Here is a 21,407-nt window from a genome sequence, read left to right as displayed (position 1 = left end):
CCCCTTCTGGGTCTATTCCCTAAAGACCTAAAAAGAGCATGCTACAGAGACACTGCTACATCGATGTTCACAGCAGTACAATTCACAATAGCAAGACTGTGGAAGCAACCTAGATGCCCTTCAATAGACGAATGGATAAAAAATATGTGGCATTTATACACAATGGAGTATTACTCTGCATTAAAAAATGACAAAATTATAGAATTTGGAGGGAAATGGATGGCATTAGAGCAGATTATGCTTAGTGAAGCTAGCCAATCCCTAAAAAACAAATGCCAAATGTCTTCTTTGATATAAGGAGAGTAACTAAGAACAGAGTAGGGAAGAAGAGCATGAGAAGATGACTAACATTAAACAGGGATGAGAGGTGGGAGGGACAGGGAGAGAGAAGGGAAATTGCTTGGAAATGGAAAGAGACCCTTAGGGTTATACAAAATTACATACAAGAGGAAGTGAGGGGAAAGGGAAAAATAATACAAGGGGGAGAAATGAATTACAGTAGAGGGGGTAGAGAGAGAAGAGGGGAGGGGAGGGGAGGGGGGGTAGTAGAGGATAGGAAAGGCAGCAAAATACAACAGACATGAGTATGTCAATATGTAAATCAGTGGAAGTGTAACTGATGTGACTCTGCAATCTGTATACGGGGTAAAAATGGGAGTTCATAACCCACTTGAATCAAAGTGTGAAATATGATATATCAAGAACTATGTAATGTTTTGAACAACCAATAAAAAAAAATACAAACTAGGGCTGGGGATGTGGCTCAGTGGTCAAGTGCCCCTGAGTTCAATCCCCGGAACCCAAAAAGAAAAAAAAAGTATATGATTCTCATTTTCTGGTGAATAATGTGTTTAAGAGTGAGAACTCAAATTTCAGACTAGCTGGACTCAGACCTCATATATTTTAAGTATTAGTTATGTGAACTTAGAAAAGCTTTTCAAACTGTGTGCTCATTTTTCTGTTTCCTAAAAAACAAAACAAACAAGCAAAAAACCTCTTTTATAGGGTTGTTGAGTAGAAAAACCCAATACATGCAAAACATTTAAAAAAGCATCTAGAGTATATTAGGAAAGCAATGAATGCTAAATATTATTATTATTATTATTATTATTATTATTATTATTATTATTATTATTATTTTCTCCTAAAGAACCTCTAGACCAAAAGCTAGATGAGCAGATGTCATTTTAAAGGGAAAAAAAAGCCTCATAAAATTAAATTTTAGCCATGAACAGCTGTTTCATACCACCAACCTACAGTAAGCTAGTGGTTTTGTTGAATAAATATAAATGAACAAAAACAGCAAAACTATTGATGAAAACCAAAATCTCCTTGTCAAAGAGAACCCCAGATTAATAAGCACCTGATTTCAATAACAACATAAATAGTCATATAAAATGGTGCTAGGTGGCCCGTTAGAGTTTATAAAAATGGGATTTCATCTATATCCAAAATAAGTGGAGTATTTTTACAAATACATTATAGACATAGAACAAAAACTGGTTCCCTCTTCATGACTTAATAATGACATTCCCTAAACTTTAGGCAAATGTATGAATCCAATGTTTGTTAGAGATCTCTCTTTTCTTACCCAAAACTTATTAGATGTCAACTTGTTACCATGAAATTATGTTCTTAAAATTTTAAAGTAATATTTTTAAAATGAACATACCAGGGATTATAAATATTGCTTTCATCCAAGTGGCTTAGAAATAATCCATTCCTTACTCCCCCTTTGCTCTCATATCTTCCACAATAGTCACAAAGGAAAAGTCCATTTCTTTATGCCTCAGTAATTTCTTGTTTGTACCACAAAAACCCAGGTTGATGTCCCCAACTCACTTGCCACTGTTCATTTGAACTAGCCAAAATTATCTTCACTTTCACAAGAGAGAACCATTTGGATAACACACTCTTGCTTATCTGACTTGGTAATATTCTGTAGTGTAAAGTCATTATTTCAAGGCCAACAATGATAATGATGTAACAATGAGCCAACATTTATTGAAAGTTTTAACAGTTTATTTCCTAAATTTATTTTTGCATAAACCTATTTTTAAGTGTAAAATAATAACCATTTACTGAGCTGCTATGCACAAAATACTATTCTAAAGGTTTTCTAGGAATAATCAAATGAATCCTATTGCAATCCAATAAATTCCATACTGTTATTTCCAAAAAAGGAGAAGTTAATCAGGGTGCTAAATATTAGAAAGTAACAGAGCCACCATGACAACATAGTGAATGGGTAATTATAAAGCCCATCCACTTTCCACTACTATACATGGTATTACTTTTCTGTATTTACTGGGAAAGAATCAAAATATTCTCCAATCCAACCAATGTTGGCACTTATTTATTAACTTACTGTGTAAAGTTTAGGATAATTTCTCTGAATCTTTGTGAAGGAGAAAGAATTAAAAACATGCCCACACCCTAATGCCAGCAGTTCCAGAGACTGAGGCAGGAGGATAAAGAGTTCAAAGCCAGCTTCAGTAAAAGCAAGGTGCTAAGCAACTCAGTGAGACTCTGTCTCTAAATAAAATACAAAATAGGGCTGGGGATGTGATTCAATGGTTGAGTACTCCTGAGTTCAATCACCAGTATCCCCCCAAAAGAGAACAAAACAAATAAGCAAAAACCATGCACACCAAAAAACTATAGTGGGCAGGGATGTAGAGAGGTACCCACCTATAATTTTAGGGCACCAATAACAACAGCATCATTAATAGTAACAATAAGTGCCTTTTATTGATAGGCAGCCTCTGTGAACTTCAGTTCTTTATTTCTAATCATAACAGAGGCCTTGGTAGCAGTGAGATCTGTCTGTAATTCAGTTAACCCTTCAGAAACATCTGCAACTATAAATAATTATTAAGGATGTTTATTCAGGACTGTTATAAACACTGCATATTTTTAAAAGTTATACCTTTATTAATATTTCTTATAAATATTATTTATTAATATTTCTTAGAAAAAATAATAATTGTTGTTGTGATTATTATTATATGCATGAGATTTGAATGTTATTCCACAAATCTCATCTTTCAAAAATCATGGGGGGAACCCATTAGCCCTTGGTGGGCTTAGTTCCATAAAGAATCTTGAACTGTGGAAGGTTATGATAGGTCTTATGATTATTGTTTTTTTCTTCTTCTTTTTCCAATGCCTGGCCTAAATAGCCTGAATTAATTGGGTTATGTTGTTGGTACTCTTTCCAATTAAAAATAATTAAAGCAAGAAATGTTTCATTTGCAAAGAATTCTAATCAGGAATTCTTGGGCCTCAATACAGTATGTCTCTCAAAGTTATATTTCACTCAACCATTTCCTCTCACCAAAAACTGGGGTGGAGCAAAATGCATTATTCATGAGTATGCAAATCTTTGCCAAACTCTTCCTATGTCTTTATTCACTAAGAGCTTCTGAATTTAACCACACAAATCGCAGTATCTTTCCAAAGAGCAAATCCTTGCAGAATCATCAGCTCAGCAACTTCCACCATCTAGTGGCAACAGATAGAAGTAGAAGCATTTTATATTTTTAAAGATTACTCATATTCTAAAACAAGAATTTATATTTCTAGTTAGTAATATTAGAAAAACTCTCCATCTAGAAAGAAAAAAATAAATAAATGCTTTTTTTCTTCACCTGATCAGGACTGCAGGACAATTGTAGTCGCATGTAGCTCTTAGATTTTTCTTTTCTTCTGTTAAAAATCATCTATCAGGTAATAAGCAATCTAAAAAAAATCTACTGTTTGGCCAACATGATCTTTGGCATTGCAGAAGAGCTACATATTCTTGTATAAGACATGATACCCTTTTATCATCAGTACAAAAACTCTGTTAAAAAATAAAAATAAACACAGGCACCTTAATACTAAAAGCTAAACACTATGCCAAGTTTCTCACTGTTTTCTGATCTCATCTCCCCAGTAGTGTCTCTTTGTCTACAAAGCCTTTATGTGGTAGGAGTGGTCCCTGTTCCAGCTCTCAGTATTTCCTCCCTTTTCTTGAGCAATCCCATCCATATTTGCGACTTCTTCTACACTGAAGACCCCCAAGCTTTCATTTTTAGGTCAGATCCGTCTCAATCCTCAGATCTTCAAATCAAATTGTTGTACATTTCACCTGAGCATAATATGATACCTTGAACTCAATTATTCAAACCTAAACTGAGAATCTCCCCAACACTTTTCACTCTAAAATATACTCTTCTGCAGGCCTTCTTGATTTCCTTGCATGATACTTTTCCTACCCAATTGGTCAAGTAAAGATTTTGTCATTTAACATCATTTCTCTTTCTCCTTTACCTTCTATGCTTAGTAAGTCTCAAAGTCATAATGATACCTTTTCCTGAATAAGCTTTCAAATCTACCCTTCCCTTCTCCCCCAAATACCTCTGCTTTGTCTTAGGGCTTGTCCATTTCTTGGATTTCATGTAATGTTCTTGATTGTGAGTGATATCAACCTCTTCTAGTTTTTCTTCCACTCTGCCACATAACATGAATGGTTGTCTAATTTGCAAATTGGGCTATGTCATTCTCCATTTTAAATTTTGTCATTACTTATAAAATAAAACCCAATCTCTTCCTGCAGTCCTTCATCAGCTGTTCCCACCCATCTCTCTTGCATTATGACATGTTTTGGAATCACCCCACACCCATTACCTTAATCCTTAATTTTTAACTACATTCAATTTCCAGAACTCTCTCTTATCATTACACAGCTGCTAAAGTCTAGGGCAAACAATCTTTCTCTCTTAACCCCTACTGCCTTCAAGTTAAAAAAAAAAAAAAAAAGAAAGAAAACTATAATTTTTTTTTCTCTAACAATATGTAGACCTAGAGAAAATTAAATAAATTTTTCTCAGTCTTGGGACAATCTACCTCTTCTTTGATGCTTTCTTTTATTTTCCTTCCCCACTACTCCCTGCCCTTCTTAAGATAGAGCTATCTAACTACATTGCCCAGGCTGGCCTCAAACTCACAATTCTCCCACCTCAGCCACTGAAGCAGCTAAGAATTACAGGCATGCACCACTCTGTTCAGCTTGCTGTTTTCTTTATTGCACATAAATTGGACATATTATATACATATTATCTCCAAACTTGTGAAACAAATCATAGGATGTGAGCAATCTCAAGACATGTTTCTTTTGGTTATCCCCTCCAAGGTCAAAAAGTTTTATTGAACAAATAAATAAATAGGTGAGTGCACATATGAGATTTTGTTGATATTTAACTGTCTCAGAAATGCTAGATGATTTTCCCAAGGTTCTCCAGACAGAGAGTATCATGTCAGAATTCAAACACATATTTGGCACCAAAGCTCATGCTTTTTTTTTTTTTTTTTAACAATAGTCACACTACATTCTGCCTGGAAATAATAAAAACCTGTTTAGGATGGTAACTGTGTACACAAAGAAAAAGGTGAAAACTCAAGACATTTATGCCTAATGAAAGGAGATCAATAGAAATTTTTTTTTCAAAATGGTTCCAAAGCTTCCAGTTTAAAATATTGAAATAACATAAATATATACTCCTAACAAGAAAACATGAATACCTATAATGAGATCTTCCATTTCTGTGCATTTCTTATGTGTGAAGCTCTGAGCTAAGAGTTTGTGTAAATTTTTTCACTTAAATTTCACAAAAGCATAGGAGTAGATGAGGTTATTTTACAAATGAAGAAACCGAGGATTATAGAAGTTACAATTTTAACAAGCTCATATTAATGACAAGTAGAGGAACTGCATATTACTACATTAAAGGCACTGAGAAATCCTTAATTAATGGATTAACTCCCCTAATGTGTTTAAACATCCATCCTCTTATTTTCTTTATAATACAGACAAAAATCCCACCAAGCCTACTTTTTTTTTTTTTTATGACATAACGGTAGGGTGTATTTTGACATATTATACATACATGCAGAGCAACACTTCCAATTTTGATCCCATTCTTGTCCACGAATCCTACTTTAAGAAATGCTAGTCTAGTTTCACGGCGATACCAATGAGGGAGTAAGAAGGAAAACGAAACAAAGTAAGATGTAGCCCAGTTCATGGGAATGTATACATTTATAAGAGCAAAACAAATGGCCTGTGAAGAGGAAAGCAGATGATCTAGTTCAACAAAAAGTAGTTATAACAAGATGGGCGCAGTGGCACATGCCTGTAATCTCAGTGGCTCGGGAGGCTCAGACAGGAGGATTGCAAGTTCAAAGTCACCCCCCAAGTGGTGAGGCATTAAGCAACTCAGTGAGACTCTGTCTCTAAATGAAATACAAAATAGGGATGAGGATGTGGCTCAGTGGTTAAGTGCCCCTGAGTTCAATCCCTGGTACCCTTTGCCCCCCAAAAGTACTTAGGACATTAGAATAAGAAAATATTTAAAAATACTAAGTAAGAGTTACTAAGTCCATGTGCCATAGGATATCTTAAGCAAGTGGACTTGTGCAAGAGTTAATAGAAAAGGCTCTGTGCAGGGTCTACCACTCTCTTAGCTAATGCATATTCTCCTATGGTGAAACCCTGGGAACTCCAGCAAAAAAAAAAAAAAAAAAAAAATAGTAAAAGTATACTTTGGTATCATTCTACCTACAAGTTCTCTATATTGTCATCCTCAAGCACACTTGAGTCTCCCCCCACCCCTCAAATACTCTGTATAAGGTATACTTCCAGGTGCCTGGAGTCCCACAGTATTTAAGCTGGAAGAATCTGAATTCCTATTGCAAAGTAAGATCAAGTAACAAATAATTTTAATACAAATTCCCTAAGAGAGTAATATAGATATTTAAATCCATTTTTTTTTACTCTTCTTTGTCTCCTCATCACCTAGTGCTCATACCAGGCACTCAGTATTTACTGAACACATTTAAACTGGAAAAGAAGAGAAAAGAAAAGAAAAAGATTCTCATGCTTTATTATAGGCCAGTTTCTTTTGTGGAAGATTCTAGGTAGCATCTGAAGTGAAAGCATCCCCATCTTGTGGCAAGGAAAACAAATTCCCTTGTATTCACTCCTAAATTGCATTTCTTCTTCTGACTCCATACTTCACACTGGCCCAGGCGCTCTAATGAAAGCAGGCTAAGCAAGCGCATTTATCACACAAGCATCTAGAGCGCACCATGGACAGATAAATCTTAGAACTGAGGCCTCAAATGATATTCAATGATGGAAGAAAGGATAACAAACCTGCAACAAGGAGATTACTGAGCTAATGATTCAGAACCTACTCAATGCAACATTTAAACTCTTATCCAGTAATCCCACACTCAGTTTAGGAATGCCACATGTAAATTCCTAATTAGCAATAGACAGCCCCATTTTCTTCTCAGCAGGATTCTAGGGGCATTACCTAATTGTGTGATTTGCCACCTCGCTCTTCTGTCTTTTAGTGCTTACCTAAGAACACTAGGCAGATCAAAGGAAGCAAAGAGGTTCAAAATATGACAGGTCTAATTGAGAATATGTACCTTCTTAGCATTCCCCTGATTCTAAGAGGCTTTCTTTGTGGAAAAATAACACATCAGGTTTTAATCATGGCAAGTTTTCCAAACACTTGAATTGTGATAATATGATAACATCTTAACAAGCTGATTAGAAAATCTGTTCTATAGTTATAAAAATACATATGCTTGAACCTGACAGTGCAGTGCTAGCTGGAGCTTGCTCATACCAGCTGGTAAGAACCTCATGTTCCTCTCTTTTCAAATATAGAAATAGTATCTTTAAGTTGTAACTTAAATCAGACATAATGGGAGAATTTATATCACAGAATTTGGTATACCAAACAAAACAGGGTTCAATTCTTTATCTGGAAAAAAAAATTGTATACATTTATTCCCATCACCATTAAGGATAAAGGAAAGGTACACAAAGCATCTTCACTAACACAATGTAAAAGCATATCTTGTTTAATATAAATAATACCACACAGAAAGTCATGAGGAAAAAGTCCTCAACCCCAAAAAGAAATTTCAAAGCCTAAATGCAGAAGGCCTGGATGAATTCACCTTTCTTTCCTCTTCAAATTACCTCGGGGGTCATGGCACTGAAGTGGTATTTCCAGAAATCAACCTCAGTGTTTCATATCAGGAGTTTATTATTCATAGGTGGTTACTTTTTAAAATGGACATAAGATTCTCCAACAAAAAAATACTACTATAGTAAACCCATAAAACCAATAAAACTTTCAAAAAGAAGGGAGTAGAAATAAGTTAGAAGGGAAATAAATATAACAGAAACCCCAAGCTAAGAAAAAATACTGAAGTTTAAGACACCAAATTCTGAGATTCCTGAAAGGCAAGGAATAAAAAAAAAAAAAGAAAAGAAAAGAAAGAAAGAAAAATTCTTTAATAAAACTGAGATCTGATCTTCATAAAAAGCAAATTTTCTCCCCAACACTAAAATACATTTTTAAAATGAGATATTGTTTGTCATAAGGAACGACATAACCATCCAAACTTGCTGGATGTTCAGATAACTATTGATCATGTGTATGTTTTTATTTTATGGTAACCGGGTTAGCTTTAGATGAGTCTTGATTATTCTACTCGGTCTAAAGTCCTTTAGGAACTGTGCTGTAGAGCTGATTAAGGAGGAAAAGTTGAAAAGGAGAAAGAAGTTGAAAAGAAGGAAAGGAAGGGAGGCTTGAGGGAGGTTCTTATAAGGAGTCTCTGAACCAATTAGAAAAAATAAAACTGAAAGACAAGTGCTCTCAATCCAATCTTTCAGCTCTGTCCTTCTTCAACTTACAGGGGTCAGCACACAGAACAGAGGTCAGCATTTGTTTGCAAAGATTAAAGGGTCCCTAAAGAAGGGAAGTTTGATCTGAACACAGAGCAGAATTATGGATTCATAGATTTAGACAGAAGCATGGAGATGGTTTTGTTCACCCTTCTGGTAAAGTCTTTCCACAAAACCACTGTCTGGTCATCATCCAGGCCCAGAAGATTTCCAGGAACAAAAAGGGTCTATGTGAAATAGTCCACACCTGCTTTGGTAGCTCTGTCAGGAGCTGTGCTTTTGTAATGATCCCAAATATACATTCCTGTGAGTTTTGCACAGTGAATCTGCTTCTGCCCTCTATATGATATCAATGTCATGTTTTCCACATGGGAGCTCTTGAGGTAGAAAGGTAACTCCCCTGACCCTCAACCCTTAATCTTTTGTCCTCCAAATTAAACATACTTAGTCTTTCAATGATTTTCAGAAAAATCCTAGAAAGATGCATAATTAATCCCAGAAGCACAATATTTATATATTTTTATACATTATCAAAGGAATATATGAAATGAAAATTTATATATTATTTAATAAAATTTGACAATTGGTCCAATAGTTTAATTTATTGGTGATAATTGCAGCTTGTTTATTTGAAGAGATGTTTAGGATATCAGAGTAATTAAAATGTACCAAAGCCTAGAATTACACTAAACACAATTCAACCTTTCTTTGATATCTTGGCAGATATAACAAGGACCCAGAAAGCATTACAGCCACTTTTGTGACTCTATTTTTTTATTGTTGCAGAGCTACGTGAAAGTGCTGATAAAAATGAATGTTCTGGCCAGTAAAGAAAATTTTTCTTGAGCAATAACTAAGGGGTTAATTGACAGGTTGTTTTTTTTCCTCCCACATCATTTCAAGTCTCTTAAATTATAGCATTAATTCTATTTTTCTTTCTAAATTTTAATTTGCATTTATAAGCTTTTTATCCAAAGCACAAAATCCAGTACCCTGTAAAGAAAAAGACAGCTAAGGAACACAAATTTCTAATTCTAATGTCCTCTTCTTATCCAAATACCATTCATCAAGATATTGTTTATAATTAAATAAAAAAGTAGACAGTGTTGGGAAAAGTATGACACCAAATAGAAAGAAATCTGGTAAACAATTTCCTTTGGTAAAAAATAGAGGTGTTGATGAGCCAATTCACATATTTTCGTTTTTAGTTTGAAGAGTAAGGTAATCACTAGGTGTGATCATGACATATTTACTTTCTTTGTTTTGCCTGAGATCAGGAATACTGATGAGGTAAAGTATTCGAGATAAATCATGGTGTATTCTTGTTTTATTTTTAAAATATGTAGAGGATTTATTTTTCCTCTCAATTTGTCACCCTTGGCTCTTTCCTTAGCCCACTCTCAGCAACTGAGTATTTTGCAGACATTCAAAAAACTGTAATAAAAATGTGTCCCAGAAATATCAGGTTAGCTTCTAAATCTCAGAAAGACCCTTCAGTAATCAGTGATCACTACTATGTTTTAAAAGACCCTCATTTTATGAGGCCAGCAAACATCTCCCTTAACAATAAAGACTGACCACCAAAACCAGCTATAAAATAATCTGAAGAGCAACATAACTTACCTTCAGGGGAGAAATGTGCGACTGTAAAACGTATCCATGGACATTTTCTATTTGGGACAGGTTCTTTTCTGATACATGCACAAGTTCTGGACCTCTTACTTCATGAGTTAGCCGAGGCAAGGAATGATCATGTGGAGCATCCTCATCTTGATATCGATACTTCTAGGAGAAAAAAAAAAAGGAAGAAAGAAAACAATGTATAAGTATTTACAAAGAATTCAGTCTGGACTTCAAATTCTTGATTTTACCAAGAACGTTTTACTGCAGACTCTTGATGGTCATCATAAACCAGCTCAAGTGTAAACAAAGCTGAATTAACCATCAACATAAACGTGATGATTTATTTTTGCCTGACAATATACTCCATTTGTGAGCTATAGATATGTGACAACAAATGACGAACGAAGAGAAAATACACATCAGTAGGGGAGGGGGATCCTTCCCAATGACCAGAGTAGCTAATTATGTGCTAAAAATTTTAGATGATGTATGGAGAAGAAAAAGTACCAAGGCAGGCAATGGAATCCTGATATATCTCATTCAGAAAATTTAATATTGTATTGGAATTTGTGAAAGATTCAAGTTCCCTTGGAAATGAGGAAAAAGGTTTGCCCCCCACTTTATTTGTATTAGCTTGAAAGGGAAGACAAACTAAACTATCCTTCCTTTACTTCATCCTCTATGAAGTAGTATTGATTGGGGTTAGGCAGATTCTAGGACAAATGATCACAACTTCTAGGAATGAAACTAGCTTTGAAAGTGCTTAAAAATTATAAGCAAACGTCCTGCTCCTAATCATCAGATGATTACTGAGAGAGAGAGAATCTTTCCTTCTCTCTTGTTCCCTTTAACATTTTTATTTTTGTTTTTGTGGTACCAGGGAATTGAACCCAGGAGTGCTTAACCACTGAGCCACATCCCCAGCCTTTTTTTTCCCCTTGAGACAGGGTCTCACTGTCTTGCTAAGTTCCTTAGGGTCTTGCTAAGTTGCTGAAGCTGGCTTTGAACTCTCCATCCTTTTGCCTCAGCCTCTCAAGCCGCTGGGATTACAGTTAGGTACCACCATACCTGGCTCCCTTTACCTCTTTTCTTAACTGTCTTCCTTTGACATGCCTATAACAGTAAAAGTGTTCTCAAAAAAAAAAAAAAAAAAAAAAAGACCATAATTTGAGTCTTCCAAGTAGATTTGGTTCTCCAAGTCATCTACCTGCCTTTCCTGCTTCTTTCCCCTATCTCCTTGGACCTGTGACTTTAGAGTCCCATTGTTTCAAGGTTACTGACCTACCTGGGAAAGAATAAAGCAATGTTCTACATCTCACCCCCGTTCTTGTTAATAATGTGTTTGTTTGCTTTGCCTTGCATGACACAGGGGTATTAGGAACAGGGATCCAAGCATCGTAACGCCATCAGGCTTAACCACACTGTCTAGTCTCTTTTCTCAGTGCTCCATCATGGTTATCATCAGCAGTTATTTATCACATGAGGTTATCAAAAACAACACATCTTCTTACAAAAATCAAGCATATGTTTTTCACTTATTTCTGAGATGAAAAACATGCTTCTTGGACATTAGCTTTCAGTGTGACTCATAATCTGATTTTAATGATAACAACCTCAGGGTTTGTATTCTGTCCCCTTTTAATCAGAAACTGGTCATCAGTATTTTTGTTTTCCAGGGAACCTTCATGTGATAGCCTTAGTTCCAAAACACAAAGTACAACTTAACCTGTCATGTTCTTTGCAGTTTGCAAAGGACACTCACATACTTCTTCCATTGCAACCATGCTTAGTTATGATGTTCCCTTTCACCTACAACAAAACTGACAGAGAAATTAAGGGACTTTTCCAAGTTCACCTAGCTAGACATCAGAGCTGGGACCCTATCTGAATGGATAACCAGAATTTTCTTTCTACTATCACTAGTCCCTTGTCTACCTCCAAAAGGAGATGAAGCCCAAGTCTGATAACTGAATTGGCAGCTTGGTACAAAAAAGGTCACTGAGATATTCCAATAAAATGAGGAACATTTTGTGAACTGAAATATCCTTTTTTTTAACCCTATAAACAATTTGGGAAGGTAATCAGATATTTTAATTTTAAATTCAGTAACAAGGATCAATGCTTTACATTTATTCTTGATCAGCTAGACTTTCACTGGGAGTGAAAATAATATGCTACAGATACCCATTTTAGTTTCTCTCACTTACAGCATGTCTACCTCCACATCTGCCCCCTTTTTCAATTTTCCCTCATGGAGGCACTACTATCCATGCAGCCACCTGAGCCAGAAAAGCAGGAGTCAATTTGATTCTCTCTTTTCTTTCACACCCTACCAGGGATCAATTTAACAAGTAACTAAGTCTGCATGATTTATATCCTAAATAATTCTTTTTTAAAAGAGAGAGAGAGAGAGAGAGAGAGAGAGAGAGAGAGAGAGAGAGAGAGAGAGAGAGAATTTTTTAATATTTATTTTTTTAGTTTTCGGCGGACACAACATCTTTGTTTGTATGTGGTGCTGAGGATCGAACCTGGGCCGCAAGCATGCCAGGCGAGCGCGCTACCACTAGAGCCACATCCCCAGCCCAATCCTAAATAATTCTTGAGTCTCTTCCCTCTTTACCTACTACAAACCCCACTACCACCCACCACCAACACCTGCACATTTAGGCTCATATCAGCTCCCAGGTGGGCCAGCACCAGCCTCTTGACTATCTAGACTGCCTTTGGGACTGCCCTTTGCCATCCATTCTCTATATTGTAACAGGTGACTTTCTGAATAGTTTTAAGAAGCTGAAAAATGCTTCCTAAAACACTGCATTGGCTCCCACCACCCATGCAACAGGGCTCAAGCTTCTTTGCTCTTCCTTAACTGTCCCCAGTATTGCTACATGAGGAGAAGCCCTGTCACTTCTGAATTCTTTTTCTTACCACTCTCACCTAATTTATTGTGGAATAAATATAAACATCATAACTTCCAGTTTCTTAAAATGTCTTTTAAAATCTGTGGCAAAACACAGATACCATAAATTTTTACCATCTTAACCATTCTTAAGTGTTTGGTTCTGTGGTCTTAATTATATTAGCCATTTTGTGCAACAGATATCTAAAACTTCATCTGTGAGTAGTCTCATAGCACCCTTTGTTCCCCCCAATCACAATATATATGCTATACATTTGTACATTTTTGTTGTTGCAGTTTTTGTTTTCCAATGAAATCTAAGATTTTCTGTGGTCTCAAACCACACTGATGGTGTTCATTCTCAGTTCTTAGTCAAATACCCATCATAGATGCTCAATAAATGTTGAATAAAGTTATAAATGGATGAAATGGGTGTGAGTTACATAAGGCACAAAACTAGTTTGTTATTAAATGCCTCTTCTTTCATTATAAGCTGTTAGGAACCCAGGTTCAAGCAAAAAGAGAACCATATATTTGCCTGACACAAACTTAAAGGACATCATACTCTAAAATATATCTCCCACCTCTTCATTCATTTCAGTAATATATACTGAGAAAAGAACAGAGGACTTCCTCCTTGAAAAGATGATGAATTTCCAGTGAGTTGTAGATGTGCATAGCTAAGGTTCCATACATATTGATGATGACTACAAGTATAAATTGTGTTCTGTGGGAGCAGAAATGGGTTATCAACAACTTTGAGTGAGATTTTCTAGTTTAAAACAGGATCTCAAATGATATTGAAAGAGATAAAGGATATTCTCAACAAAAGCATAACATGTGTAGAAAAGATATGTGATAGGAGGGGGTGGTATTTGAAGGAACAGTGAGATCTTGAAATGAATTGTAGCAGATGCTATTGTCTGCTCACCAAAATTCACAGAAATCCTCTTGGGTAAAGGAATTCAAGGCTCATATATGTATACTTCTCAGGAAGATTGTCCTTGGGTGATGGAAATCTCCTCTCTTGCTTGAGTTATGCTAGAACCTCCTCTTCCATGCCTTGTGTTGAGATAAACCCTGTTGTGCAAAACACTGCAAAGTGGATCTGGGACTAGCCTAAAGCTAGACTGCATGTGAACATATACTCCTGAAGAGCTCTGTTGCCTTTTTAACTTCTTAGGCATTTCCTCCTGGGAATTGTCTCCATAAGTCAGACACCTATCTTAGGTCTCGTTGGATAAAGTTCTGGATATGCATTAGAGCATGTTAGGAAAAAGGCCAAAGGCAGACTTCATTCTCTTTACACAATAGGGAGCCATCCATGAGACCTTAAACCTAAATGATACTCTGCCAGTGATAGCCAGATATTCCCCCTCCTATTTATTTTTGTTTTCTTTCAGTTTTCTGCACAGATGACAAGAGATGAGAAAAACTAATGAGGAAGTACCATCTTTAACTCAAACAGAATCGTCCAAAATAATCATCCTGATATGGTACAGTAGAATTTCTGGGCTAAGATTCAAAACTTGACTTTCTTTGGTTGAATTGAAGTTTTAATTTGTAATGTTAAAACTAATATTAATGATTATGGTAATGACGATGCTTGTATTAATAGAAATACTAATCCTAATGCTACTTCAATATAAAAAATGATAATATTTGTCCTAATTAATGTGCCACAGGGCATACTAAATGCTTTTTATATATCATCATATCTGAGAGACAGGTGTTATTCTGGGGCTCTGATAGTCCCCCTCCACCCACAAGGCTACCTACCTGCTGAGTCGTTAACCAGGTTTCAAAGATATATTTGTCTGACTCTATATTTATAGCACTTAGTCTTCTAAGCTGGATAGGACTCAAAGATCTTTGGAAGTTACCTTTATCTTGAAATGAATTGTAGCAGATGCTATTGTCTGCTCACCAAAATTTAGCACTTTTAAGAAGTCTTAAAAATCAACTAACAAGGGAGATCAGAGGTCAGAGGCTGATTCAAGTATCAGTCTAATGTTGAGGGAAACCTGCGTCACCTCTCGTACTAGGATGTGCTAATGTCAATCTGGGCACATTTGAAGGTTTCTGCACTGGCTACAAAGAAGAGATCTTTAAAGGAATTCCTCACATCTGTTTGGTGAGGGACTCTTCAGTGAAAGAACCTTTGTAAACAGATAATTCCTCTTCCAGCAGTACTGGGAGTGATGCATAAGGCAGGTGAAGGGCTTTTATTGTGTCTCCCTGTCTTGGAATATTTTGTCTCTAAATTCTGGAATTCTGTCCTCTTCTGCTTAACCCTCTCCCCAACTCGGGACTCCAACAGGCAAACCTTTTTCAGGTTCTAGATAATCAGATCAATGTTACCTCCTCAGAAGTATTCTCTGGAGGTTAAGATGGAAAATGTGTCCTTCTGGTATTCTTCTACAGTGTTCTGGATAGATTTCTGTCAGGGAATAACAGTTAAATGTTGTAATGACCTGTGCATATGCCTGTCTCTCCCACTAGCTCCTGAATGCCTCAGGGCACATATGGAACCATATGTATCTCTGAGTCCCCAGGGCCTACATGACAACTGAGGCAAAGTAAGAGACTAATAAATGCAAGTTAATGGAATTAATCTTAATAATCTGAACAACAAGATCAAAGAGCCCACCAAGAAGAAACTGCATGCAACTGTACTAATACTCTTTCTTTTTTGTGTGTGTGGGGGGAAAACTGGGGATTGAACTCAGGGGCACTCATCCACTGAGCCACATCACCAGCCCTATTTTGGATTTTATTTAGAGACAGGGTCTGACTGAGTTGCTTAGAGCCTCGCTTTTCCTGAGGCTGGCTTTGAACTTGCGATCCTCCTGCCTCAACCTCCCAAGCTGCTGGAATTACAGACATGCGCCAATGTGCCTAACTCATATTCTTTTCCTACCACAAGCTCCCCCATGAATGGACAATTGCTAAAATGTCTAACCAGACTATGCACAATACATCTGCTGATGCCTATATGAGTCAGAATCATCCTAATTTGCCCAGAATTCAAACACAAGATACTACACATCTCTGATCCATCAACAGAGATTCTCTGACACTGTATGGAAGGTGGTTATATGCTGGCACAACACATAATGGATGCAGAAGTGGAAATCTTTCAAGGACTCATAAGGAAAATCTGATCTTAACTCTGTTGCTGTATAAAAAGCACTCCATGTTCCCCTTGCAGCAAGAGTTGGCACTGTACTGATGAGTGAGAAGAGAAGAGAAAGAGAAAGGAAAGAAAATGATGAGAGGAGACAGGGGCAGAGACAGAAATAGAAAAAAGGGGGTGGGAGAGGGAAAGGGAGAGGGAGGGAGGAAGGGAGGGAGAGGGAGAGAGAGAGAAATAGAGAGACATATAGGGAGAGAGAACACAAATCAAAAGCTGCAGAGAACTCAGGAATAGTCAGTAAATTATAATACCTAACAATTAGCGGATATTATCCATGAACACTTTGCTATGTTAAACAAATCATTCTATTTAAGACTTGTAACATTATGAAGCAGATACAAAATTAAGAAATGATTATACATTCTTACACAAAGCCTGACATTTAGGAAATACTATGTTAGTTCTGCTACCTCTGTTAACTATATTGGCAAATAGGGTTCTGTGGGTAAAGCCTTATCTTCCTCTATATAATCTAAGGTACTTTGCCTTCTGCACAGTGATCAAGCCACAATACTACATAGTTTGTGTCCAATAGACCAGATTGACTGACTTAATGCTTCTACTGGAAGAAAACTTCTTGGTTTTAAAAATATGCTTTGAGCTGGGTGCAGCAGTACATGCCTGTAATCCCAGTGGCTCAGGAGGCTGAGGCAGGAGGATCACAAGCTCAAAGCCAGCCTCAGCAATTATGTGGCCCTAAGCAACTTAGCAGGCTCCTGTCTCACTATCTCAAAAACAAAAGGCACTGAGGATGAAAGAACATATTTCAGAAAAGTATGAAAACTGTTTTTAAAAAAGAAAGAAAAAATAACATATTTGCAAAGGAAGTGATGTGCCCTAAGAAATCTGTGAATAAAGCTCAGAAAAGAGAGAAAACCAAGGAGGGAAAGAAGCAGTCTCAAAAAATTAAGTATGTGCAAAATTAAGGGTTTTCCCTTCATCTCAAAAGTTTCTCAATTGAGTATTCCCTTCCAGACCCTGCCAGTCATCTTCTTATGTTGAGGAATATATTTTGTTTAGACACCTTGAGGTTTATTTTTAGGAATTCCACTTAGTTGAGATCTGTGCAGTAGGTAGACAGTCAGCTCTCTAGCTCCCTCTGTCTGCCTACGGCATCGTTCTCAACTAAGTGGAAGGAGGTCTCAACTAAAAAGGAGCAATCTTTTAGGAGCCTTGGCTTGTGTCCCATCTCCTTTATGCACCTTCTGCATCCTCTGTCCAACTCACTGTCTCCCTGGTAAGAGGGAAAACATGGGTTACAAAAAGGAAAAAGATGAAATGAGAAGTTAAAGGAATGTTGAATACAGTGGACAGATGAGCATTTATATTCATTTCTTTAAAATACATCCTCTGAGTGATAATTTGGCTGGAGCATGGTTCTCTTTTCTCCCCCCAGAATGGTTATCTGTTAATAATTGGGTGGAAGTGAGGTTAGGTAGAAGGAAAATGGGGGGAGGAAGTGCAAGACAGACTGGATCATTTTCACTGTCCCTTCCTCAAGGAGGACTCCTTGGGAATAGAAAACCTACCTGCTTGGTTTACTACTGGCCTCTAGTGCCTCCTAAGTAGGGCTTCCATCAATGTTTGTTGAATAAATAAGTAGTCTAGCCAAATCCATTTCAAAATCTATGTATTTCTCAAAGACCTAATAAAAGTGAGTCAAAGCTTGCTAATCACACACACATCTTCCCCAAGTGAAATTGCCCTTTTAAAAAGTGACCCACAATCATCCATACGGCTGGCCCAAAGAACACTTGAAAGTGGAATTGTTTTTCCAGATTTGGAGCAGGATATAAGGAACAGGACTGATGTGAGAGATGAAAAGCTCTTCCAGGTGTTTCATTTGAATTTTTTCAAACAAAATTCACAAATGAAAGGAAATACTTTCCTGCTTTTTGCCACAAAGAACAGGACAAGCCAGGATGTTAATTAAATTACAAATCAGCTGTCTGCTTGCAGCTGACAGAGCTTTGTGTGCTTCCAAGCAACGTCAGATATTTTAAACCCTCTGTAATTACCTACAATGGAGAAGCTGCCAGGAAGGATGCTTCCATGAATATTTAATGGATCTTAAGATTCTTTTTAAAGAACTGATGATTTAAATAATCAAGAGAGAACTTACTCTAACTCAGTGCTGCCCTCCATCTGTGCACTGAAGAGGCTGGAAAGTAAGCCTGGTGGGAGGTGCAGTTTCTTCCCTAAAACTCAGAAAGGCCAGCTGTGGGGAGGCCAGGCTTCCCCAGGAGAGGTAATTGCAGAATTAAACAGAGCTCAGGCTCTCTGAGCAAATCAGAATGGAACCACAGACCCTTTGATCTGGGAAAATAATGGGTTTGGCATTGTCAAATGAATTTGTATAAGACCTCACATATTCAAGGTTGTTTTCTTACAATTTAGATAGCATTTTCAGAAACATTGTCCCAAGCAATTCTTTATGGAAGAATTGCATAAAGATGGCATTGTCACTCTGATATCCAAATAAGAAAACTGTATGAGAGTCTCCAAAATGCTAAATGGCAAAGCTGTGTTTCAAACCAACACAGTTCTCTAACTGCAGGATGCAGCCCAATATAATGGAACATGCCTGAATTCTGGCTTCAGAAAAATAAGAACATTTGAGTTCAAATTTTCATTATACCATTTGCTACCTGGGAGGCATTTTTCAAGTTGCTGTATAGCTTGGAGCTTTTGTTTACTGAAGTTACAAACCAGGAATAAAGTTATCTACCTTGGAATAGGATGAAAATTGAATGAGACACTGTATTCCTGGCATATAATAGATGCTTAACAAAAGGTTAATATTCTTCTTTCTTGAAGTCTCAAGACTTTTGCACTTTGCTGGCTTTTCATAAAATAATAATAATAATAATAAGGTTTCCAAATGTAGATGTTTCAGATGGCTAATTCTGTCAGCAGAATCGAGAAAAATATGAATGAGCATTTACAGCATCTAAATGTCTTTCATCTTTATACTCCTTAGGTCATTGAACTAGCATAACTTTCTAAAATCTCAGTTTTAAGGTAGTGGTTTAGAGGGCAAGTTCTGGAGAGACTGCATGGATCAATTGCCAGCCTATTGCTCAACTCTGAGACTTGGTATCCTCACCATAAAAATTCAAGGGTACTCATCTCAAGGAAGGTTTAAGAAGGACAAGATTGTCTGTGATCTAGTAGGCAGTCAATGTCAACTATGATCTTTTTACTGGAATATTAGAAGTTTTATTTGATTGTAAACAATTTTAGAAATCTTAAAAAACAACCAATTAAAGAAAAAATTGTTCTTTGTTTACAATTTCTTCAAAGCCTACAACCAGAATTCACTTACTAATTCGTCACACTGACTTCCTGTTCTAATCTGACAGCTCTCCTGGACTCAATGCAACGAGAATTTATTGAGCACCTATTATGTGGCAGGCACCACATTAAAGTGCTGTGAATACAATATTGAATGAAAATGACACAGCCCCTCCCTACCCTTACTCTCTATGTCTTCTATACCCCTGATATGACTCATAACCATTTTTGATCTGGCTATTGCTCCGTCTTTACAACTAGTCACATGTGGTTTCTTCCCAGATGTTTTCCCTGCACACCCAGGTCTAACTAAGCGTCCTTTTTCTGTGCTCTCAGGAGTGACACTCATGTGAGTATTCACCAAGAAGTAGCATATACTCAGGGAACCTGTATGGATTCTACAGGAGATCTGATTATTGAATGGTACCCTGTAAGATTTTCAGTAATAAAATGAAAAATTGATTCACTTCCATAGCACAGTTTATGAGGTGGGGTTATTTCTGGAGCTTGCCCCTAGTGGGGAAAATCGTTACATTTTACCCACAGTTCAACTAGGAGGCTCCTGAGAAGAAGCTGATGCTTCTTAGAGCAAGAGTTGAACAAAGGAAAAGTGGTAATATACAAGAAAGGAGCTAAGCAAATTCCTACTTTTCCCATCCTCTGCTAGCATTGATTTGGACCAACAAAGGAAGCACAACATACAAAGGAGGGACCCCTCACATTTTTCCCTAGACTCTCTAAACCCCACACCAGCAGGTATCACACAGATGAGTGCACCAATATCAGACAAGCACAAGAAAATACATTAAAGTACATGCAAGGCAGAGAAAGAGTCTAGCGGGAGACACACTGATGTGTTTTGACAGCATTTATTTCTAGGTGGCTGTTAATTTCATTTTTTCAGCTATATGTATTACGTAGAGGGACAGAAATAATTAACCAAGCAGAATGCCTAAGACATGATCAAGTTTTTGTTGAAATGGAGAAGGTCCAGCGTGCTGTAAGCTTTGTGGTAATGGAAAATTCTCCAGCCCTTGGAAAGGTTCATCCAAGTTCAGTTGAGTTAACTTTGAGAACTAGATGAAGGATGCAAGAGAGGTGATTGCCAGCTGAGAAGAAGTGGGAGCAGCTAGGAATGAATTTACTGGTGGGGACCAGACTTGAAGTCAAATTGCTATGGGAGGATCTAAGGATTCAAAGCAGGGATTGGAGAATGAACCCAACAATTAGTTGTGTCCATTTGATGCATAACTTCAAATACTGTCTGAGCAATTCTCCAGGGTTAACTGCCATTGGATTCGATTGAGGACAGTGTGACCCTGGGGCATCACTTTCCAACTCAAACCTCTCCTCTCCCAGCTGTGCCAAGGCTGCAGCATCTGTGAGAGCCACTCACTACTGAAGGCTAGATGCCTATTTGGCTCAGCATGCCTGGTGCCCAGAAAAGAGGAAATGCTCATGTCAGCAAACTCCTTAGTCAAGTGATAAAAATCCCCACACCTTGGTTTCCTGGGTTTAAATTTTGTTCCTGCCACTAAAATCAGTTTTACTTCAGGCAAGTATGGAAGCTATCTGTAACACAGACTCCTTATTTTAAAAATCGGGCTAATAATAATACATGACAGTGTTGCTATGGGAAATTG

The 21,407-nt window shown here is 37.0% G+C and overlaps 1 protein-coding gene across 1 annotated transcript in view; it reads right to left on the bottom strand.

Moving 5' to 3' along the window:
* Positions 1–21,407, bottom strand: part of DLG2 (discs large MAGUK scaffold protein 2) — a gene marked incomplete at both ends in the record, with an annotated part of 2,048,692 nt that overhangs the window by 1,003,280 nt on the left and 1,024,005 nt on the right. Inside the window, one exon of the mRNA XM_081281630.1 lies at positions 10,376–10,537. Within this exon, the coding sequence (XP_081137756.1) occupies positions 10,376–10,537 (162 nt within the window). The remainder of the gene's footprint in view (positions 1–10,375; positions 10,538–21,407) is intronic.

Source organism: Spermophilus citellus (genome assembly GCF_964194105.1).
Source record: "Spermophilus citellus genome assembly, chromosome: 2".
Lineage (NCBI taxonomy): Eukaryota > Metazoa > Chordata > Mammalia > Rodentia > Sciuridae > Spermophilus > Spermophilus citellus.
This window is presented reverse-complemented; position numbering and strand designations above follow the sequence as displayed.